The sequence below is a fragment of the Cannabis sativa genome, chromosome 5 (genome assembly GCF_029168945.1).
Source record: "Cannabis sativa cultivar Pink pepper isolate KNU-18-1 chromosome 5, ASM2916894v1, whole genome shotgun sequence".
NCBI classification, from domain to species: domain Eukaryota; kingdom Viridiplantae; phylum Streptophyta; class Magnoliopsida; order Rosales; family Cannabaceae; genus Cannabis; species Cannabis sativa.
The window spans coordinates 75,399,070-75,422,647 of record NC_083605.1 but is presented as its reverse complement, the minus strand read 5'-3'; the positions used below and the strand labels follow the sequence as shown (position 1 = coordinate 75,422,647).

General features: G+C 32.4%; 1 protein-coding gene across 1 annotated transcript; it reads right to left on the bottom strand.

The window, feature by feature from the left end:
- Nucleotides 1-10,007: 10,007 nt before the first annotated feature.
- Nucleotides 10,008-11,830, bottom strand: LOC115717082 (uncharacterized). Its single transcript, XM_030646020.2, has 3 exons — nt 11,675-11,830; nt 11,031-11,089; nt 10,008-10,415 (listed from the first exon to the last, which is right to left on the bottom strand). Exons 1-3 carry the CDS (start codon nt 11,736-11,738, stop codon nt 10,293-10,295), a joined length of 246 nt encoding a protein of 81 aa, XP_030501880.2. The 5' UTR covers nt 11,739-11,830; the 3' UTR covers nt 10,008-10,292.
- Between the last annotated feature and the right edge of the window lie 11,748 nt (nt 11,831-23,578).

The following is a 23,578-nucleotide window of genomic DNA, read 5'->3' as shown; positions in this document are numbered from 1 at the left end:
GACTACCCCGAACAACCAAGCAACACGACTCAGTTTGGGTAATTATAGACAGACTCACCAAGTCAGCACACTTTGTTCCAGTAAAGTCTACTTACAACGCAGAGCAGTATGCTGACCTGTACGTGCAAGAGATATTGAGGCTGCATGGAGTTCCAAAGACGATAGTCTCTGATAGAGGTTCAGTATTCACCTCCAAGTTCTGGGAGAGTCTACATAAGGCAATGGGGACGCAGTTAAAATTAAGTACAGCATTTCATCCCCAAACAGATGGACAATCTGAACGCACCATCCAAATACTCGAGGATATGCTTCGAGCGTGTGCACTGGACTTCACTAGCTCGTGGAGTAAATATTTACCTCTAATGGAGTTCTCCTACAATAATAGCTATCAAGCCACAATCAAAATGGCACCATATGAGATGATGTATGGACGAAAATGCAGGTCACCGCTTCACTGGGATGAAGTTGGAGAAAGACGCTATTTAGGTCCAGAAGCAGTTGAAAAGATACGGCAAAGGATGCTCACCGCCCAAAGTAGACAGAAAAGTTATGCAGATTTGAAAAGACGGGAGGTTGAGTTTTCTGTAGGGGACTTAGTGTTCTTGAAGGTATCACCTATGAAGGGGATTATGCGTTTCGGAAAAAGAGGAAAGTTAAGCCCAAGATTTATAGGTCCTTTTGAGATACTGGACAGAGTTGGTCAGGTAGCTTACCGTTTGGCCCTACCGCCAACATTAGCAGAAACACATAATGTTTTCCATATTTCCATGTTACGTAAGTATGTACCTGATCCGACACATGTGCTTAAGTACGAGAACTTGAACTTGCAGCAGGACATGAGTTATATGGCACGCCCTGTGTGCGTGATAGAAAAGGGAATAAAAGTTTTACGAAATAAGACTATACCCTTAGTTAAAATCCTGTGGAGTGATAGTTCTGATAGAGAAGCGACATGGGAGTTGGAGACGGACATGCAGAAACAGTACCCCGAGTTATTCTCAAGTAAGTAAATTTCGAGGACGAAATTCCTTTAAGGAGGGTAGATTGTAATAACCAAAATATTTGATTATTATCTTCTATTATGTTAGTCTAGATATCTCGATGTGGAAATAATGGTTTCATAGAATATAGTATTTTCTTGTAAGACACATATATATATATTGGGCTTATAAAATTAAGGGATGATTTAATTAATAATCAGTTGTATATAAGTACCTAAATAATATATATAGATAATTATACATTATTATTATTGTAATCATTGTAATTAGTAATGTTATTATTATTAGTATGGCTAGTCATATACGTGTGAGTGCATTATTGAATTAGAAATAAGCTATTTACACTTGGGCATATTGTTGTGAGATGTATAGAGAGAAGTTGACCGATTCCACTTAAACTACATGTAAGTTTATATATGGTTATTGTGTGCTTGGCTGAAGCTTTGGAAGTGGTCTTCACATGTGGCAAGTATAGAGAGTTTCACTATCAAATTAAGTAGAATATATTTAGAGTTCATATTAAGTGTGAAATAGAGATTCAAAATTTGAACACTTAAAAACTTTTACGTGGAGGCCTTAGAGAGATAGGCTCACATTAATGAACAAGAAAGACCAAGTTTGGTATTAAGTCGGATAAGGTGGGAAGTTCTTTTTCAGCGTTGAAGTTTTGACCGAGTATTACTCAAATAGTTAGAGTTTTATCTTTTATTACTATTTAAATAAGTTAAATATAATACAATAGGAGCCACGATATGGGTGAGTTTGGTTAAATCTCAGGGCTATAAATAGGAGCTATTACTCATTATTTTTCACACAACACTCACAAAAGCCTAAGAAGATTCTCTCTAGTTTCATAGTCGAACCAACCATGTTATCCACTTTCTATTGTTATATTATTCTTAAAACAACAAAGCCTTAGTCCCCTAGCTACACTACACCATTATTCTTCAAGATTTCATTATTGTTGTTTTCCTTCTTCCATATCGTCAAAAATTCCTTACTGCCATCACAACAACCATTATATTTATATTTCCATTCTCTTCTAGACATCTTCATGTTTAATTACTCAAGGCCAAGCTCGAGTAAATTACATAGCTATGCCTAGATTGTCTTTAAAGCTAAGGTATACCATTTTATAATTTTGGGTTTCTAGATTCAATTTAAGGTTTCACATATATATATATATATGTGTATATCTATACCCCTATAATGTGTTCTAATTGATAAGTGTGAAATTTAGGTTTGGCATAAAACAATTATTATTTCTCAAAGATTTCTCTCATTGCAATCAAGGTTAACACTCCACATCCGAGGTAAGGAAATTAAGTAGAAAAATATAAGTTTTCTGTATGTAATAACATTCATAGGAAGAGTGGGAGTAGTAAAAGAGAAGTTAACTAAGGTCTTCTGCCTGACTCTTTATTGTTTGTTATTTAATGTACTGTATAATATATATTTAAATAATATGTTTATAAGATTCATGTTATTTATGTATGTTTACAGTATTAGAGCATGGCCATTGCTAAAGGTATATATTTAAATAATGTGTTTATAAGATTCATGTTATTTAAGTATGTATGTAAATAGTGTGTTTATAAGATTCACATTATTTAATTATGATTGTTATGTTATTTAAATAATGTATAGTAGTTTGACATTATTTAAATTAGGCAGATTATAATTTATGTGACATGATTTGACCGAGAAGATAATGGTTAAATACTTGACTGTTGGGTCTATATGGTAGATAGGGGGCCATTTAGTAGTGGGTACGATTTTACTGAACCCAGCCCTCCGCCATTTAGTCCAATAGCTCGAGTTTATTTGCCAAAATTGGACTCGGGCATAATCATTATTATGTGATTTAGCTTAGAACCTAATTATTAGTGACTAGTGATATGATTAAGTGTATGTTTTGCTATCTGCCTAAATATGTACATGTGCATTTTAATTAAGTTTTGTTTTTATTTATGTGACTACCTGACACACATTTCCTTACTGAGTTTAGTAGCTCACCCTTATTAAATTACCATGTGCAGACCAAAGTAACTAAAAGTCTAGAATGCCGGTGGCGAGTGGAACTTTGGGCGCTTGTGTGTGTGAACTCGCTGAGGGCCATATAACTGCGGCGGTCTAGGGCGCTCTGTTTATTTATTTATGTTATTAAACTTATGTCGCAATTATTTTAGTTATTAATTATTATGTTTTTTTTTTACGAAAACTGGCCAGTTGTGAACATTTTCAAGTATTAAATAAAAATGCGACATTACGATTTTTCCGCGTTTAACGCTTGTAAATAAAATTAATATTTTTATAAAAGTACGGGCGTTACAAAGACAGAGTCGCAACATTACAACTATGACCTGGTTGGACTTTGTTGATGTGTTCAACAGGAAGTACTACAGTGCCGCCATACTGGCTGCAAAAGAAGATGAGTTTATGAATCTGAGACAGAACAATCTCACTGTCACGGAGTATGCTAGGCAATTTGACCGTCTGGCAAAGTTTGCACAAGAGATCGTACCAACCGAGGCCCTTCGGGTCAAAAGGTTCTTGAAGGGGATGAACCCCATGATAAAAAAAGATGTGAAAATCATGGTGGGGACCAACACAGTTTATGCTGAGGTGTTAGAGAAAGCTCTCGAAGCTGAGTTGCTCGAAAATGATATAAAGAAGGAGAATGCTGCTAAGTGGGAAGCCCGAAGAAACAATGGAGGAAATCAAGAGAATAAGAGAAAACACGAGGGAAATCACGGTAATGATCGTGATAAAAAGGGGAAAGCAGTGGTCCAAAGTAACAACAATGGGGTGAAAAGGTCCTATGTAGAATTCCCAGTTTGCCCCACATGCAATAGAAAACATCTTGGGGAGTGTAAGATGAAGTCAGGGGTGTGCTACAATTGCGGGCAGCCAGGCCATCTGAAGAAAAATTGCCCAAAGGGACAAAAGAAGGAGAACCAAGCTGCTCCCGCTCGAGTGTTTGCTCTCACCAGAGGAGAAGCGGCCACAAGCAACACTATTGTCTCAGGTCAGGTTTCTATTTACGGATTGCCCTGTAATGTTCTCTTTGATTCTGGAGCTACTCATTCTTATATAGCTACTAGGTTGATTGATAGTATAGATAAGCCATGTGATCTACTTAGATGTGGTATTGTGACGGAATTACCCTCGGGAGAAACCATGCTATCAACAAGAAGAATGCGAGATGTACCTATCATAATCGAAAGCAAAGAACTCATGGGCGACCTAATAGAGCTGGGAATAAAGGAATATGATGTTATACTTGGGATGGATTGGCTATCTAGTCACGGTGCGACAATCAATTGCCGAAAGAAACTGATCGTTTTTGAAACAAAGGCTGGGGATCGGTTTATATTCAAGGGCGACAAGCTAGCCCTTAGGACTCCATTAATCTCCTCCTTGAAAGCTAGTCAGCTAATGAAGGCGGGATGCATGGCATTCTTGGCCAGCGTAGTGGATCGAGCAATAGAGACGGAACTAAATGTGGAGAACGTGCACATAGTCTGTGAATTTCCAGAGGTCTTTCCAGAAGATCTACCGGGACTACCTCCAGACAGAGAGGTGGAGTTCATCATCGAATTAGCCCCAGGGACTAATCCAATTTCAAAGGCTCCATACAGAATGGCACCTAATGAGCTAAAAGAGCTTAAAATACAACTACAGGAGCTCTTAGACAAAGGGTTCATTAGACCGAGTTACTCACCTTGGGGTGCGCCGGTACTCTTCGTCAAGAAGAAAGATGGAAGTATGAGGATGTGCGTGGACTACCGTGAGCTCAACAAGGTGACCATCAAGAATAAGTACCCTCTGCCAAGGATTGACGATCTCTTTGATCAATTGCAAGGCTCGGCTGTGTTCTCAAAGATAGATTTAAGATCTGGGTATCACCAGCTAAAGGTCCGGAAGGAAGATATACCCAAGACAGCATTCAGAACACGGTATGGACACTATGAGTTCTTAGTAATGTCTTTCGGACTAACTAACGCCCCAGCAGCTTTCATGGATATGATGAATAGGGTGTTCAAGGAGTACCTAGATAAGTTTGTTGTTGTATTCATTGATGACATTCTTATCTACTCCAAAACTGTGGAGGAACATGAGGAACACCTGAGGATGACTCTAAACCGACTTAAGGAGAACCAACTATACGCCAAATTCAAGAAATGTGAATTTTGGTTAGAGAAGGTGGCATTCCTAGGCCATATAGTTTCCAAAGATGGAGTCGAGGTGGATCCTACAAAGATTGAAGCGGTCAAGAGTTGGCCAACACCTAAGACTGCAAGTGAAGTAAGAAGCTTCTTGGGTCTAGCTGGTTACTATAGACGCTTCGTTGAAGGATTTTCCAAGATCGCAACTCCTCTAACCAACTTGACTCGAAAGACGCAAAAGTTTGTCTGGTCAGAAAAGTGTGAGGGTAGCTTCCAAACACTTAAGGACAAACTAATAACAGCCCCTGTATTATGTGTTCCCAATAACAATGATAAGTTTGTGGTGTACTGCGATGCATCAAAACAAGGGCTGGGATGCGTGCTGATGCAAAATGACAAAGTAGTAGCGTATGCCTCAAGACAACTTAAGGAGTATGAAAAGAGGTACCCAACACACGATCTAGAGTTGGCAGCAGTAGTTTTTGCGCTAAAAATATGGAGACACTATCTCTACGGGGAGAAATGTGAAATTTATACCGACCACAAGAGTCTGAAGTACTTCTTTACGCAAAAGGAACTCAACATGAGGCAGAGGCGATGGCTAGAGCTTGTTAAGGACTATGATTGTGAAATCCACTACCATCCGGGGAAGGCCAACGTAGTAGCAGACGCGCTAAGTAGACGCAGTTATGCCAGCTTGGCAATACTGGCACAAATGGAAATGCCACTACAACAAGAACTCCAAAGAAGTGGTATAGAGATCATTACACAAAAGCTAGCTAACCTAACCATTGTCTCAACGCTGCTACAAGAACTTAAAGATGCACAGATTGTTGATGAGTTCTTACAGAAGAAAAGAGCAGGCATGCCAGAGAAGGAGGCAGAGGATTTCTCCGAAGGTACAGACGGCATGCTAAGGTATAAGGGAAGAGTGTGTGTAGCCAACGACATAGAGCTTAAAAGAAAGATCATGATGGAAGCACACACTACACCCTACTCAATGCATCCAGGGTCAACCAAAATGTACAATGACTTGAAAACCTTGTATTGGTGGCCAGGGATGAAGAAGGATGTAGCTGAATTCGTAGCTAGATGCCTCACTTGTCAACAAGTTAAGGCTGAACATCAGAGACCGACGGGGATGTTGCAACCCTTGGAAATCCCAGAATGGAAGTGGGAAGATATAGCCATGGATTTTGTGACAGGACTACCCCGAACAACCAAGCAACACGACTCAGTTTGGGTAATTATAGACAGACTCACCAAGTCAGCACACTTTGTTCCAGTAAAGTCTACTTACAACGCAGAGCAGTATGCTGACCTGTACGTGCAAGAGATATTGAGGCTGCATGGAGTTCCAAAGACGATAGTCTCTGATAGAGGTTCAGTATTCACCTCCAAGTTCTGGGAGAGTCTACATAAGGCAATGGGGACGCAGTTAAAATTAAGTACAGCATTTCATCCCCAAACAGATGGACAATCTGAACGCACCATCCAAATACTCGAGGATATGCTTCGAGCGTGTGCACTGGACTTCACTAGCTCGTGGAGTAAATATTTACCTCTAATGGAGTTCTCCTACAATAATAGCTATCAAGCCACAATCAAAATGGCACCATATGAGATGCTGTATGGACGAAAATGCGGTGTCACCGCTTCACTGGGATGAAGTTGGAGAAAGACGCTATTTAGGTCCAGAAGCAGTAAGAGAAGCTTCAGAAGCAGTTGAAAAGATACGGCAAAGGATGCTCACCGCCCAAAGTAGACAGAAAAGTTATGCAGATTTGAAAAGACGGGAGGTTGAGTTTTCTGTAGGGGACTTAGTGTTCTTGAAGGTATCACCTATGAAGGGGATTATGCGTTTCGGAAAAAGAGGAAAGTTAAGCCCAAGATTTATAGGTCCTTTTGAGATACTGGACAGAGTTGGTCAGGTAGCTTACCGTTTGGCCCTACCGCCAACATTAGCAGAAACACATAATGTTTTCCATATTTCCATGTTACGTAAGTATGTACCTGATCCGACACATGTGCTTAAGTACGAGAACTTGAACTTGCAGCAGGACATGAGTTATATGGCACGCCCTGTGTGCGTGATAGAAAAGGGAATAAAAGTTTTACGAAATAAGACTATACCCTTAGTTAAAATCCTGTGGAGTGATAGTTCTGATAGAGAAGCGACATGGGAGTTGGAGACGGACATGCAGAAACAGTACCCCGAGTTATTCTCAAGTAAGTAAATTTCGAGGACGAAATTCCTTTAAGGAGGGTAGATTGTAATAACCAAAATATTTGATTATTATCTTCTATTATGTTAGTCTAGATATCTCGATGTGGAAATAATGGTTTCATAGAATATAGTATTTTCTTGTAAGACACATATATATATATTGGGCTTATAAAATTAAGGGATGATTTAATTAATAATCAGTTGTATATAAGTACCTAAATAATATATATAGATAATTATACATTATTATTATTGTAATCATTGTAATTAGTAATGTTATTATTATTAGTATGGCTAGTCATATACGTGTGAGTGCATTATTGAATTAGAAATAAGCTATTTACACTTGGGCATATTGTTGTGAGATGTATAGAGAGAAGTTGACCGATTCCACTTAAACTACATGTAAGTTTATATATGGTTATTGTGTGCTTGGCTGAAGCTTTGGAAGTGGTCTTCACATGTGGCAAGTATAGAGAGTTTCACTATCAAATTAAGTAGAATATATTTAGAGTTCATATTAAGTGTGAAATAGAGATTCAAAATTTGAACACTTAAAAACTTTTACGTGGAGGCCTTAGAGAGATAGGCTCACATTAATGAACAAGAAAGACCAAGTTTGGTATTAAGTCGGATAAGGTGGGAAGTTCTTTTTCAGCGTTGAAGTTTTGACCGAGTATTACTCAAATAGTTAGAGTTTTATCTTTTATTACTATTTAAATAAGTTAAATATAATACAATAGGAGCCACGATATGGGTGAGTTTGGTTAAATCTCAGGGCTATAAATAGGAGCTATTACTCATTATTTTTCACACAACACTCACAAAAGCCTAAGAAGATTCTCTCTAGTTTCATAGTCGAACCAACCATGTTATCCACTTTCTATTGTTATATTATTCTTAAAACAACAAAGCCTTAGTCCCCTAGCTACACTACACCATTATTCTTCAAGATTTCATTATTGTTGTTTTCCTTCTTCCATATCGTCAAAAATTCCTTACTGCCATCACAACAACCATTATATTTATATTTCCATTCTCTTCTAGACATCTTCATGTTTAATTACTCAAGGCCAAGCTCGAGTAAATTACATAGCTACAGCTAGATTGTCTTTAAAGCTAAGGTATACCATTTTATAATTTTGGGTTTCTAGATTCAATTTAAGGTTTCACATATATATATATATATGTGTATATCTATACCCCTATAATGTGTTCTAATTGATAAGTGTGAAATTTAGGTTTGGCATAAAACAATTATTATTTCTCAAAGATTTCTCTCATTGCAATCAAGGTTAACACTCCACATCCGAGGTAAGGAAATTAAGTAGAAAAATATAAGTTTTATGTATGTAATAACATTCATAGGAAGAGTGGGAGTAGTAAAAGAGAAGTTAACTAAGGTCTTCTGCCTGACTCTTTATTGTTTGTTATTTAATGTACTGTATAATATATATTTAAATAATATGTTTATAAGATTCATGTTATTTATGTATGTTTACAGTATTAGAGCATGGCCATTGCTAAAGGTATATATTTAAATAATGTGTTTATAAGATTCATGTTATTTAAGTATGTATGTAAATAGTGTGTTTATAAGATTCACATTATTTAATTATGATTGTTATGTTATTTAAATAATGTATAGTAGTTTGACATTATTTAAATTAGGCAGATTATAATTTATGTGACATGATTTGACCGAGAAGATAATGGTTAAATACTTGACTGTTGGGTCTATATGGTAGATAGGGAGCCATTTAGTAGTGGGTACGATTTTACTGAACCCAGCCCTCCGCCATTTAGTCCAATAGCTCGAGTTTATTTGCCAAAATTGGACTCGGGCATAATCATTATTATGTGATTTAGCTTAGAACCTAATTATTAGTGACTAGTGATATGATTAAGTGTATGTTTTGCTATCTGCCTAAATATGTACATGTGCATTTTAATTAAGTTTTGTTTTTATTTATGTGACTACCTGACACACATTTCCTTACTGAGTTTAGTAGCTCACCCTTATTAAATTACCATGTGCAGACCAAAGTAACTAAAAGTCTAGAATGCCGGTGGCGAGTGGAACTTTGGGCGCTTGTGTGTGTGAACTCGCTGAGGGCCATATAACTGCGGCGGTCTAGGGCGCTCTGTTTATTTATTTATGTTATTAAACTTATGTCGCAATTATTTTAGTTATTAATTATTATGTTTTTTTTTTTACGAAAACTGGCCAGTTGTGAACATTTTCAAGTATTAAATAAAAATGCGACATTACGATTTTTCCGCGTTTAACGCTTGTAAATAAAATTAATATTTTTATAAAAGTACGGGCGTTACACATTTGGAGAACCAAATGTAAAAATGTTAGATTACACTATATTTTTACATCAAAAAGTTAAACAATTCATTATATATAAACTAGATAATATAATAGTTTTTTGTGCAGTAATTTTAAATATTTATTTTTGTGAGTTATGTTAGATATTTTATTTTTCTAAATATTTATTTAAATTGCTATTATCACTTTGTTATACTTATAATTGTTACTACATTTAAAATTATTTTCATCACCCCTATTAAACACTGAGCAAGTATTATAAATATGTAAACTACAATTATATATGTAATTCTTGAAAGACAAGCATATAGTATTAATTTGCTTTTTATTTATGAATAATCTTGTTTAGCATCAAACAAAGTTGATAATAAATAATATATATCTATATAATTCTTTTAATATATATCTTTGATCAGTTTATAAGGCTAAATCTGCCTTCTTTTCCTACATATAGAAGCAGAAATAGCATTATATATTATTATTTATTTATTTATTTTGCTACTAATAATAAATAATTAAAATACATTATATATTGATATTATAGTTAATTAATTAATTAATTAATAACCACCACCAGGCCTCTTTTCATGCTTGGGATTTGGTCCTGGCCTGTCATAGTCCAATATAGCATCAACACTTATAAGAAGCTTTCTCATCATTATCTTCTTCTCATCAACAATGCCCTGATTAATAATATTTTACATAAAAACCCAAATAAATAAACTTAATATATTTTAGGCTATTTAGAATTTATCCCCAAACTATAACTTATACATTATTGTACCTATTGAATTTTTTAGACCGTTAAAAATAATTTTCGAGCTATTCATAGTATTGTAGATTGGTCATTCTGTCAAGTTTTCTCACATGTGACAAATAGAATAATTGTTTCGACAATCATCACATCAGTGTCATATCAACACCACACGTGTAATTAATGTTAAGAAAATATAATTTAATTTTACATAATTTTTTATCATTAATTGATTTTTTTGTTTAATGGTCTTTTAAAAATATATATTTTTATTATTATTTTTAATTTTAAATTATACATGTGAAAAAAGTGATCATATGTCATTATTTTGTTTGTTACGTTTGACAAAATTTGACAGAATGACCAATCTACAACACTGTTAATATAATTCATGGAGTATTTTTAGCGGACTGAAAAATCTAAAGTACATAATGTATAGGTCATAATTCAAAACAAAAAATTTAAATGGCCTTTTGCTTATCATAAAAAAAATGTTGATAGATATTATATATAGTAATTCTTATATATAAAAAAAAATTCTCACCTTATTTTTTGGGAGGTATTGTGGCTTCCTTTCTCCATGGCCAAAACCTTCAACTTTGCCTTTATGTAAAGAAAAAGTAGTGCTTAATTGATTAGTTATATAAATTTAATATATAATAATATTATTATAGAGAAAAATGTAGTAACAATTAAACTTCATTTGTCAACTGAAAAATGCATTAATAATTAAGGTAGCGTTTGGTTGGGAGGAATAGAAACATAAGAATGAGAATGAGAATAAGAATGAAATAGAATAAAATTTAAAATGCATAAAAAAATTGATAAAAAAATTATTAAATTTTTTTTCATCATGTATTGGAATGGTCTTTCCTTCCATCTCAAAATGGAATTGTTATTCCACCAAAATGGTGGAAAGGCCATTCCATTAGAGTGACATTCCAACACTTTAATATGCAACCAAACAAAGGAATAGAACGGAGATTGTTTCCTTTCTTTTTCATTCCATTTCATTACCTCTAATTAAATGGCACCTCAATCCTTTCAACCACAAATTATATGTGTGAACAAAGTATTATAATATAGATAATTTTAGAAGAAGAAAAGGAAAAGTTTTATTATCATTATTGTGTTTGTATTTAAGGAAAAAATATATAAAAAAGAACAAAAACATCTTTGCATGCTTACCTGAAAACATGTTCAAAAAGAGCAAGAGAAAAATGAGAAGAGAGATTTTGATCAGCGAAGCCATATTATAATGATTTGAGTCGACGATAATAATACGATCGGTGTCTTTTGAATTAAAGCAAAGAGAGAAATGTTTTGAAGGAGTAATAGGGGTTGTACTCCCTTTTATACTAATTGTATGGAGAGTGTAAATAAAAATGTTTTATTTTTAATTTTTTTTTTTAAAAAAAAAATATTTTCTTTTTTCATATGGTGCAAATTAATTAACATACTCAAAAGCTATGTAGAGTGGTGAAGAAAATGGTGTATAATAGCCCAATAAAAATTATAACCATGGCCACCACTATATAAGTCAAACCACACTAACTGATCTCTGTGCCATAAATTATAATGTTACATCATCAATTATTTTATTTTTGAATAATTACATCATGGATTATTAAGTTTTTAATCTAAATATCATCACTTTTAATTATAATTAAACTTACTTGTTAGTGTCAATTTAAATATAAATTATGACTAATTTAATTTTAATCACAAAAATTAAATTTTATTTTTTGTGATTAATTTTTTATTATTATTTTAGTTACAATAAATAATTTTTTTATATAAATATATCACTTTTAGTTATAACAAAACATTACTTATTAATTAGTATTAATTTAAAACAAATTAGAACTAATTTAATTTTAATTACAAATTTTTTATTTTTTGTGATTAATTTTTTTATTATTTTAATCACAATAAATTACTTTTGATCTAAATATATTACTTTTAGTCATAATAAAATGTTACTTGTTACTTATTAGTATATTAATTTAAATATAACTTATAGGTTATTTAATTTTAATCACGACAATAAATTATAACTTTTGGGATTAAAATAAATATATATTTTTTTGCCATTTTTTTTTACTGTTAATTATAGGTTAAATGTAACATTTTTTGTAATTAAAACTTATGGAACTATGCTACACAAATTTTTTAAGTGTACAAAATATAGGGAGAATAATTAATTGCATGGCTCATAAAGCTCCTATATATGTGTTCTTTGCTTAATTTTTATTGATTTTTAATTCACCCACATATATAATTCTTTTCAGATAATTAATCATGACTCAAGTTAATTGGGCTATAAACAAGAGTTTAGAAAGAAAAAAAAGTGCACTTATATATTTTTGAGTAATATAAGCTATCATTCATGTCAATATCCATAGGTGCATCTTTGTTTTTGACATATAAAAAAATTAATATAATTAATTATATGACAGTCTATGTTGTAATTATAATAAATATTTGACTAATTTTTCCAAAAAATTATAAATAATTTATGATACTAAAACCATAATTTAGAAATACTAAACAAGCACTTATGCATGCAACTAAAGGCTTAAGTCCTGTTTTTAATATCATAAATTATTTAATTATTTTTTTACTACTGAAATGTCTACTATTTAACTATAACAAATTGCATTATTATTTCTACAAGTAAAAAAGAAAACACTTATCAAATATAGTGACAAAAATAATGCTTTTACTATTGTCCTATAATAAAAAAATAAAATAAAAAAATCATTTTGTGGTTGTTACTGGCTATAGCTCATATAACATATATATCTCTTTTTCTTATGACCATTTATATATCTTTAGTGGCCATTTGAAGCACTATTGCTTTCACTCCTTCACTATGATTATTTATATATATATCTATATACATATATATATATATTGATATAAATTAAGTAGTCTTTGTGACCATCATGAGGATTTTGACAAAAAAAAAAACACAAATGTGTCATTTAATTCTCATACCAATTCCAAATTCATCACCTACGTACCATTAAATTAATTACTATATATATATATGATCCTATACAAATACAAAAATACTAAAAGGTATATTATTAAATATCAAGTCTCGTATAACTTAATGTAATAATTTTTAAGGAATATCACTAACAAATTATAAAACAACACGTATAGAAAGTGCTAGACACTACTGGTACCTAATAGCAATACTCATTCTTATATTATATTATTGTTAAAAGGTACTACTGGTACTTAGTACTTTACTCGATTTTAAACTATTATTGGTGTAATTAAGTATCGAGTTTCACATAACTTAAAAAAATATTGTTAACCAATCAGAAGACAACACATATAGAAAGTTTTAAATATCGCTAGTACCTAATAACAATACTCATTTATATATTATATTTTTATAGAATTGCTAAAAGGTATTATTGGTATCTAACATCCTCCTTAGTGTCATACCGCTATTGGTGATATTACGTATCAAGTCTTATATAATTTATGAAAATAACTTTTAAAGAATATCGCTAACTAATCGTAAAGCACTACCTATAAAAATATTGTACTTTTATAAGTAGTCATCAAATTCTCATTCTCTAAGAATTAATTAGTTAAGTCAACTTAGGAGATAGCAAAGTTTTATTATTAATTATTATATATATGGACAATATATAATATATACACATTAACAATCGTTTTCAGAGCTTTTGAAAGGTTAATTAATGTCAGTGCCATTACCATAATTAAGCTCATTCTCAAGACAGCATCATAATATCAAACTATATATATATATTTATATATATATATATATATCTTAATATAATTAATTAGTTAATTAATTGTGTGTATATATATAAACAATGTATATAGTAAAAATTTTAGTGGAGCACAAAATGATGGTGTTTGTGTTTTACCTAGATGAATTCAAAGAACCAAAAATATGGTAGATGTTGTTGATGTCAACATTGTATTCATCAAAAAACTGAATACTCTTTTATAATGTTAGAATATTAAGGTGTTAAATGTTTGAGTTTCTATTTTAAAACTAGAACAAATAGTATTTCATTTTTTTCATTGTGACTAGGATTTTTTCCTCTAAATTATTATTATTGTAAAATACGAAAAAAAAAAATTCTTGTTTCGTTGCATTTTGCTTAATTTTTGAGATAATTAATTCACGTAACCATAAACATGCGTATAATATTTACAATATATGAGAACTTATTTAATTAATTTAAATTGACTGGAAAGTATAATGTCCTTAAATATTCAAACATTAACTCTAAAATTACAGATACAAATTTTTAGATTTTATCAGATTACTATTTATCTATACAATTATTTTTAGTTGGACTCTCAAATTACAGTAGATTAACCTTAGATCACTCGTACCTTAAGAAACTATTTGTAAAAATAAATGAAATGCAACTAAATGGGTAAATTTGTAATTATTTTTATAATTTGAGGAGAATTTTTTATAAAAAAAAAAAAAATTGGAGGACAGTATCACATTTATTTTTAAAATTAATTATTTAGTAATGACTGAAGTAGCACATATGTATGTTATATATTTAATTAAGCTCTATGTTGATGACATTGAACAATTTGGTAATCCAACTCTATACAACAACATAATTGAAGCGCTATAGTACATTGTATTGACAGACCAATTAGATTATATATGTCAAAAACTTAGTCAATTTATGCAGTCTTCAACCACAGCTCATTGATGGGCTTGTAAAAGGGTGTTATGGTATCTAAAAGGCTATACAATTAGAGGACTTGTTTTTGAACCAGCCTCTCAAGCTTATTCAACTACTAGTTTTGGAGTCACTCTTGGAGGTTACCTAATCACATGGAGCATTTAGGAAACAAAAAAAGTTGTAGCCATATCTAGTACTGAGTTAGGGTAGCATTTGCATTAGATTATCTGCAACACTAATCATTTGGTGTGATAATTAAAGAATAAATACAAGATAATTAATTACTAAATTTATTTTAATTTGTGAATACTCTATTAGTTTTACTTAAAGAATCATACAAATAGAGATGCAATTATACTTATTAATCTCATTTTATCTTCATTTTTTTAATTCATAGTACTTTACTCTAAGGCCGACCAAAGTGGTTTGGGGGCATTGGGCGAAAAATTAAAATTGAGCCTTTTATTAAAAAAAAATTATTAATTTTTTTTTTTGAAAGGAAAAACGTTCATTGATAAACTGAGATTAGATCTCACAGTTATTACATAACAAGTTTTTCAGTATAAAAGAGATATCCACTATACCAAACCTAATGTGGGTAAGGTACACTTTGCCATATTATGGGCTAAAAAATTACAAGTTCTTACAATCTTAGAAAAATTACAACCAACAAAAAAGAAGAAAGTCTTTAACAATAGTTAGCATAGTTATTAATCTCCCATCTAGCACAAACACCATTAAAAGTATTGATAACCACGCTAGAGTCGCTTTCCGCAATAACAAAATGGTGACCACGGTCCATCGCCGCATGCAGAGCCAAACAACAAGCAGCGATCTCGCCACAAAGGAGGTTAGTGAAACAAACACTCTTAGTCATCACCTATAGACCACCTCACCAAGGTGATTACAAGCAACAACCACTAAACACATATCTTCTATCCCCACATGAATATCGTAGCTCAGTTTAATCCAATCAAGAGGGGGAGGGAACCATTTCTCCACCAAGAAAAGGGAAAAGTGGAAGAAGAGGGAAGCACAGTAATTTGCATAACAATAACAAATAGAGTCAATGTAATATTTTACGCTACCCAAATTATTATTGTGTACCTTGTTATTTGGGGCTTTCTAAATGATATCCACGACAATAGAGGCGTATAGGAGCACCTCCTCCACATTGATTCTTTTTTTACTCAGACCCCAGATGAATTTAACCCAATTTCACATACAAATGCTAACGTTAGAAATTGGATAAATATTCCACGGGGAAGATCTCCACAGATGGGACTCTGGAAAGCAGTGAAGAAAAAGGTGTTATGTAGATTCCTTTTCACCCCCACAAATAGGGCAAAGGTTGTCATCAATTTGCAATCTCTTTCTTAACTTTGAATGCACTGACAAAGCATTGGACAAGGCAAGCCGACTTACAAGAGAAATTATTATTGGGTTCCTTAGTCTAAACCCAGAAGTCATGGTCTTGAACCGAAGCCTACCACCTTTTAAAATGCACGAATCGTATCCTGATTAAAGAGGTAGGTCAACTTCTACAGATCCCAATCACCATTTTTAGTCAGAAGGTCGGCAACTCTGTTAAACCCAATGGACGGGGCCCCCTTAAGTTTTGAAACAAAATACTTCCCATGGACTACCTAGGGATCTTCCCAAATATTCGTGTCTTTCCCATCAACTATCACTTTACAAGCACATTTCCTTAGAATATCATGGGCTTTAACCACATTTTTTCAAAACTAAGAGTTCGAGTTCTTGTATTGGCCCTTCAAGAAATCTGCCCCTCAGATATTTAGCTTCCAACACCTTACAGCGGAGGGATTGATTTCCAGTCAAAAGATTCCAGCCCCATTTAACGAGAAAAGCTACATTCATTTCTTTAGTTTTACGAAACTCAAGATCCTCACGGAATTTAAGGAGACACAACTGTAACGCCCCAGTATTATTTTGCCTTATTTTACAAAAATACTATTTTCATGCATAATTTGAAAAGATAAAAAAATAATTTAAATACAACAGTGGATTTTAAAAAAAATCAAAATGCAACAGAGAAGGATCCTTCATTTGTAAAACAAGATACAGTAAGTAAATAATTTTAAATAATGCATTTCCACTGTGTTAGATTTATCAACTGCTTAAAATAAAACTAAGGCACCACCGGCGTTCTAGATCGTTTGTCCGCCCGTAGCCGCTCACAGTATACGTACCAGAACTGACCCTGCTCACTATACATACTTCCCTGTCTAATACCTGTAGGGGGAAAGTAAGGGGGGTGAGCTAAAAGCTCAGTAAGGAAATGCTTATCAAACAATACCATATAATATCACACATACCATTAATGTATTTATTAAGTTTTAGCAATATCATACATGCTCTTTTATAACTATAACCAAATAACTGTACATATGGAAACCTTTATCATACAAGTCTATACTATTTGTTCACACCGTACACATATACAGAGATCATAACTCCAATATCATACTCATAACATAATCATATCAATACTATAAATAATAATAACATTATCACAATATTGGCATATCATAGCCATTACTTACATAACCCGGCCTAGGCGACCCTACAATATCCTGGGCCTAATCTGCCCATATAATAACATGGGCCTATGCAGCCCTACCATTGTTATAGGATAGGGTATCTCTATATTCAACAGTAACATCACTGTATCATACCCACCATAACAATCTCATACACGACTCAGTAAAATGCAGGGTAGGGTATCTCTACATTCAACGGCCTTATCCCGTATCATACCCCACCATGGTCCCCCACTTTACCTGAGACGTTAGCATACAACATACAACATACAACATACAAATATATCATACAACATACAACCTGAAACATACAAATACAACATACAACATATACAAGTCATACAACCATAATCTATGTATCAATTCACAAACTCATATTGTGTCCATACCACACATTCGCAGTACCATATACATATTCATAATAACAAATCATAAATCATATTTCAATATATAAAGAATTTAAATTTATGCAGATAAACACATAGAAAACTATCTAATTTCCTTACCTCAAATCCCGCTGCTTAAGAGTTGTTATCTCGTCACTACTACCTATAATAAGACATGGGTCAAGGCCCTAATATTAAAATTCGTACTCTTACAGTACAGCAGAAAGATTACTATTTTTGACCAACAACTACACTAATTCAGTAAAAGTTGTCTTCATAAAAATTATAGGAAATTCCATTATCTTTCCAACGATATAAAGATCATCAAAAATGGATTAAAACTGAGAGAGCTATGATTGTTTTACTGAAACTATTTCTGAGAAGGAATATGGAGTAACGAATTATACGACTTAGCAAAAATACAAACTTTTTGTATTGAAAGGTTCAGAACTAGAAGATAACATCTTCATGAAAGTTTTAGGAAATTAAATTCCCTTTCCAATGATACCAAAATCTCTGAAATTGGAATTATATTCAAAGAGATATTACAATTTTACCAAAACAGTTTTGGAAGAACAAGATTCAAGAAACGAATTACATGATACAGAAGGAAACTAACTTTTAGACATAGTATAACTCCGAATTCACGAAATGTTTCTTCATAAAACTTATGGAAAATTGAATAAGCTTTGAAACCATATATAGATCATTAAAAATGGACAAGAATTGAGAGAGTTATGGTATTTTAAGTGAAAGTACTTTTTCTGGAAATATGAAAAAAAAACGATTTACAACAACATCAGAAAGATGATAATTTTCGACATAGAATATCACCGAACTGGTGAATAATTTCTTGATAAAAATTTTAGATCATCGAATAAGCTTTCTAACGATATAAAAATCGCTGGAAACGGATCAATATTGAGAGAGATACGACTATTTTACTAAGACAATAATTTTCAGAAAAAAATAAAAACGAGATTTCATAGTTTAACCTTAAAGTTCACAACAATAAGTGGAAGAACTCTCTTACCTCTTGATGACTCTTCTTAATCAGTGCTAGATCTTGAAATCTCAAATTATTAGAATGGTGATGATGATCTCAATGTTATGTTGATGAAAATCATGAGTGTTGTTTGGCGAAGAGAATGAAACAAGAAGGAAAATTATAAATCTTTGATAGGTAGCGAGATGGATAACTTGTAGGATATAGGATTTTATGAGTGTCCTCTCTAAGAATTGTATTCAGGCTGAAAGAAAGAGATTGAGATTGAGTTTTATTTTTCTTAGGGTTAGAGACTCTGCATATTACGTATCAAGAATGTGATAGATTTAGGTTTTATAATCTAATTAAATCTATAAAAGAAAATAATAAAATAACCCCTATAATCTGATGCTAATTTAACTCTAAATAGAATAATTAAATAAAAATCTTATTTGTTAGATATAAGTTTTAAATTTAAATTTTAAAACTTAGGGTTTCTATACTAAACTTAACAGGTCGTCACTTTGTAACCTAATTTTGACCCCAATAAAGTTAAAATTACGATAAATCTATTTCTACATAATTGATAGATCTTTGAATTATCTTTCAAACGCCACTGAAATCACCTCAATCCGAGCTCTAGAACTCCAGATATGATCGTTTTAGTAAAACAGTTTTTAATCCTGCGAATTTATCCAAACCTACAAATTTTTAACATTAATTAATTAAACTCACTAAATATATTATAAAACCCTAATGGACCTTCATATTGCGCTTTAATTAAACAATTACTTACTCTGTAAAAATACCATAATATTTTACTTTCGTAGTTAATACAACTTTAACTCTCTAGAAAATTTGTACAACTACTCTAAGCAATAATATCAACTCATTAACAACACAAAGAAACAAGATAATTATCCTCGCTCAATTAATATCCAAAAAAAAAAAAAATTAAATACTATTTTAATCTGGATATTACATTCTACCCTCCTTAAAAGAAATTTCGTCCTCGAAATTTAACTTACCAACACTCGGGGTGTTAAGCCGTCATGTCTTTCACCACTTACTGCATTACCTCATTATCTACCATATATATGGACCCAATAAACATGCATTTAACCTATGTCTTATCGGTCAATCCATAACACATAAAATATACACAACTTAATTAAGTATTATTATTTCTCTATACATTACTTAAATACCAAAATGTACTCCATCATAATAACTTACATATACATGCTTTAAATACTAAGTTTTGCAATCACATGCTCGTAATATATGAAAAGTTTTTCTTTCTCTTATGATCATCCTTACATGCCATTAAGAGTGAAACTATTTATTCTTCTATGAGCATCCTTACATGCCATTTAAAGTAACACTAATTATTCTCTAAATGAACATCCTTACATGTCACTTGAGAACACATTATACAATACAAAATAACAAACACAAAGAGTAGGGTAGAAGACCTTATGCAAACTTGTCTTTAATCATTCCCATTCTTTAGTTGAATGTTATTGCCTATAAAAATCTTACTTCTCTACTTGATTTTCTACTATAAGGCTACAATGTCATTCTTTCAATTTCATAGGTGTTACCCACTCATCGATAGACACTTGTTCCATGACACTTGGAAATAAACATTTAAGCTCTTTAAAAAGTCTTCTATATATAAATATTTAATGATCCATTTCGACCACCTTTTTGTCTAACATTCACCTCTTGATATCCTTTATCCATGTATTCATTGCACTTGTCACGCCTTCCCATTTTCCTAGGTAACCACTGTCGGTTCCTTTTGTAGTCTCTTTCTTGTATCACTATATTGTATTTTCTTTGCTAATCTCTCCTATGGTGCTTGGTCCTCCATTACCCCCTTCAATCAAGTTGACTTGATTATGAGATTAGCTAGTTTTCTATACTAACTTTTATCTACTTTGGTATTATCTTGCTATAGTGGTGAACTTTGAATCTGTAATGCCGATAGATTCTGATAGTTATGTTCAATGATTGCTTCTTCTAATATACTAGCCATCTAAGGTATCACATAATTTCATATTTATCATAGCATTGATTATTCCAGCCATATTCATGCCCTATATATTGTAGCCTTCTTTAATTCACCAAAAAAAAAAATATATATATCTCAACTTCTTAATTGTACCTCTAAATCTTCCAAATCTCTTAAACATACATTCCAATACTGATTATTTACTTAAGACTATAACATATATGTATTAAAACATAGAAAACACACTAATAACCCCTTTAAAATAAGTTCAATCCTACCATAGCTTATCGTAGCCCAACTATTTATTATTTGTTGACTTTTAACAATAAGTCAACCATACCAATCTCATAATGTATTGATCATCCAAGTTATCAGGGTAAGGATACTATATATATATAATTTGCAAACTATGCCGAACAGACCTTACTCTGTCCATCACTATTATACCTCCTATACCCCTACTTGTATTTGATTTATTACTGGAGACTCACTATTTATAATTCCTTAGTCAGGAATTTTTTATTCTTACTTCCCATACTACCTTTAAGCACAAGTCAATAATTCGTTCAAGCGTCTCATTTTACATCCAAACGCCACCAAATTATCAATACCTATCTTGTTTTTTTTTTCTTCTTCTAACTTTTGCACTTTCAATTGGACAAGACTTAGTAGTGTGCAATAAGTTAGTTATTGTCAGCTTGAGAGAGTCCTTCCAAAGATCTCTATTACTGGCTTTTTAGATTGAGAAAAATATCTAATATTTTTTTTTTTTTGCTCTTAACAATTTTAGCTTTTGACAAATCCATAGTCATTTTCTTCTCGGGCATTATAGGACCTAGAAACACCATCTCTTTTCAGCAGGGCTGAACTTTGTGAGTTTTCCTCTTAGTTTCTCATTAGATGACACTCCAACATACTTATACTATTGCCCATAATATAAGTCGTAATTGGATTGTAGTATCCTTTGCTTACGTTGTGCCTTGAATTCCTTTATGTTGCATGAGTGTATTTTCTAATCCCAACACTTATCAAAAACTTGTATAGTCCTTGACATGCCATGACATTCTTCAATATATGTTACTTTGGTCCTAATTGTGTCTCACTTTTCTCCTGTCTCTAAGTGAGGCTTTCCTAACATTTTCTCATTGAACTATACTCCACACCATTGTTGTTGTATCAGTGAGTATTTGGAATCTAGGGATGTCACCCTTGAATGCTAATTCCTCCTCTTTCTCAAGTTTTGAATTTGCGATCTACTCTCTATAGTTGTTTGTTGTACACACATACACAAAGCCGCACCCATAATCTCTTAGTTGTGTAGTTGTGATCAATTCCTAGTAGTCACCCTCTTAGTTGTCTCTCATTCATGTTGTACCCAAAGCGTTAGCCGTGCTCGGACTTTTTTGTCTTTCTCCTTTGAAAATGTCTCTGTCGAAACCATACACATTTTTCTCTGTTATCTCCTCCACCAAGTAGATGACCTTGAGTTTAAAGGTTACAACTTTCCTTCGGTAATCTAATATTTGTTGATGCTCTGCTTATCTCTTAGTGTTTAAGATACCTTCATAAGTTATTACCTCTAGTAATTTTATCATGTCTCTTTCTAACTTCTCATTTTGGATTCTATTCAGCACACCGCACTCCTTTCTATATGATGGCATCGTCCTCTCCCCGACTCATTTCTATAACATACTTATCTCCAATGTCTTTGCATACAGTACTCATACTTCTTACCATCTAACTTAAGAGTGTGTAACTTATAGAATATCCAACAAGATAGTACCTTCTCCTTAAAGATCTATTATTTCATCCTTCTTAATAAGTAAGTTTCGTAAATTATACTGTCCCAGTCTGGTATAGCGTCTACTATTCTAAGTCATCCCTACTTCCTATATGTTGGGCTTCCATTCATGGCTAGGTGTAGAGACCGCTTCTTCAACCATTCATAGATAGGTGAAAATATATGCGTCGGTACTTAGTTGGCTATTGGTACATTTCATTATGTGCTTCAAGTTCCACTACTAGTGTTGGTGATATTTTCTTGAGCACTGTGAAAACTCTTCAACAAATTGTCTTAGTCATGCTCGTAGTCCTTCCAATACGTCTATTAGATCGTTAGCCTTAACTATTATTGGGTTCTCCGGAACATCAACCATTTGTGGGTCGGCGGAACACACATCCTTAGCCCCCACCTCTATTGGTCGTTCCTTTCACATTGATTCTAACTGATCTTCTAGTTTCATGTTTACAAGAAAGGTTGATTTAAAAGAAACAAAAGAGTTCAATTATTGGAAGAGAAGATTCTATGTACATATCTAAACTTAATGTTGTCAAGCTTAACTAGTAATATTCTATTTATCAAATAAAGTCTTATGAACTCCTATTATAATTTATTCTAAATTTTCAAGAAAGGAACACGGTCCTTCCTAGTTCAATT

What these genes read in the sequence shown, in the direction of transcription:
- LOC115717082 (XM_030646020.2), bottom strand. Translation starts at nt 11,738, where the DNA reads ATGGCTTCGCTGATCAAAATCTCTCTTCTCATTTTTCTCTTGCTCTTT. An exon ending in CTTTTTGAACATGTTTTCAG is followed by an intron (nt 11,090 to 11,674) that starts GTAAGCATGCAA and finishes CTTTACATAAAG; the next exon opens with GCAAAGTTGAAGGTTTTGGC. An exon ending in AATACCTCCCAAAAAATAAG is followed by an intron (nt 10,416 to 11,030) that starts GTGAGAATTTTT and finishes ATTATTAATCAG; the next exon opens with GGCATTGTTGATGAGAAGAA.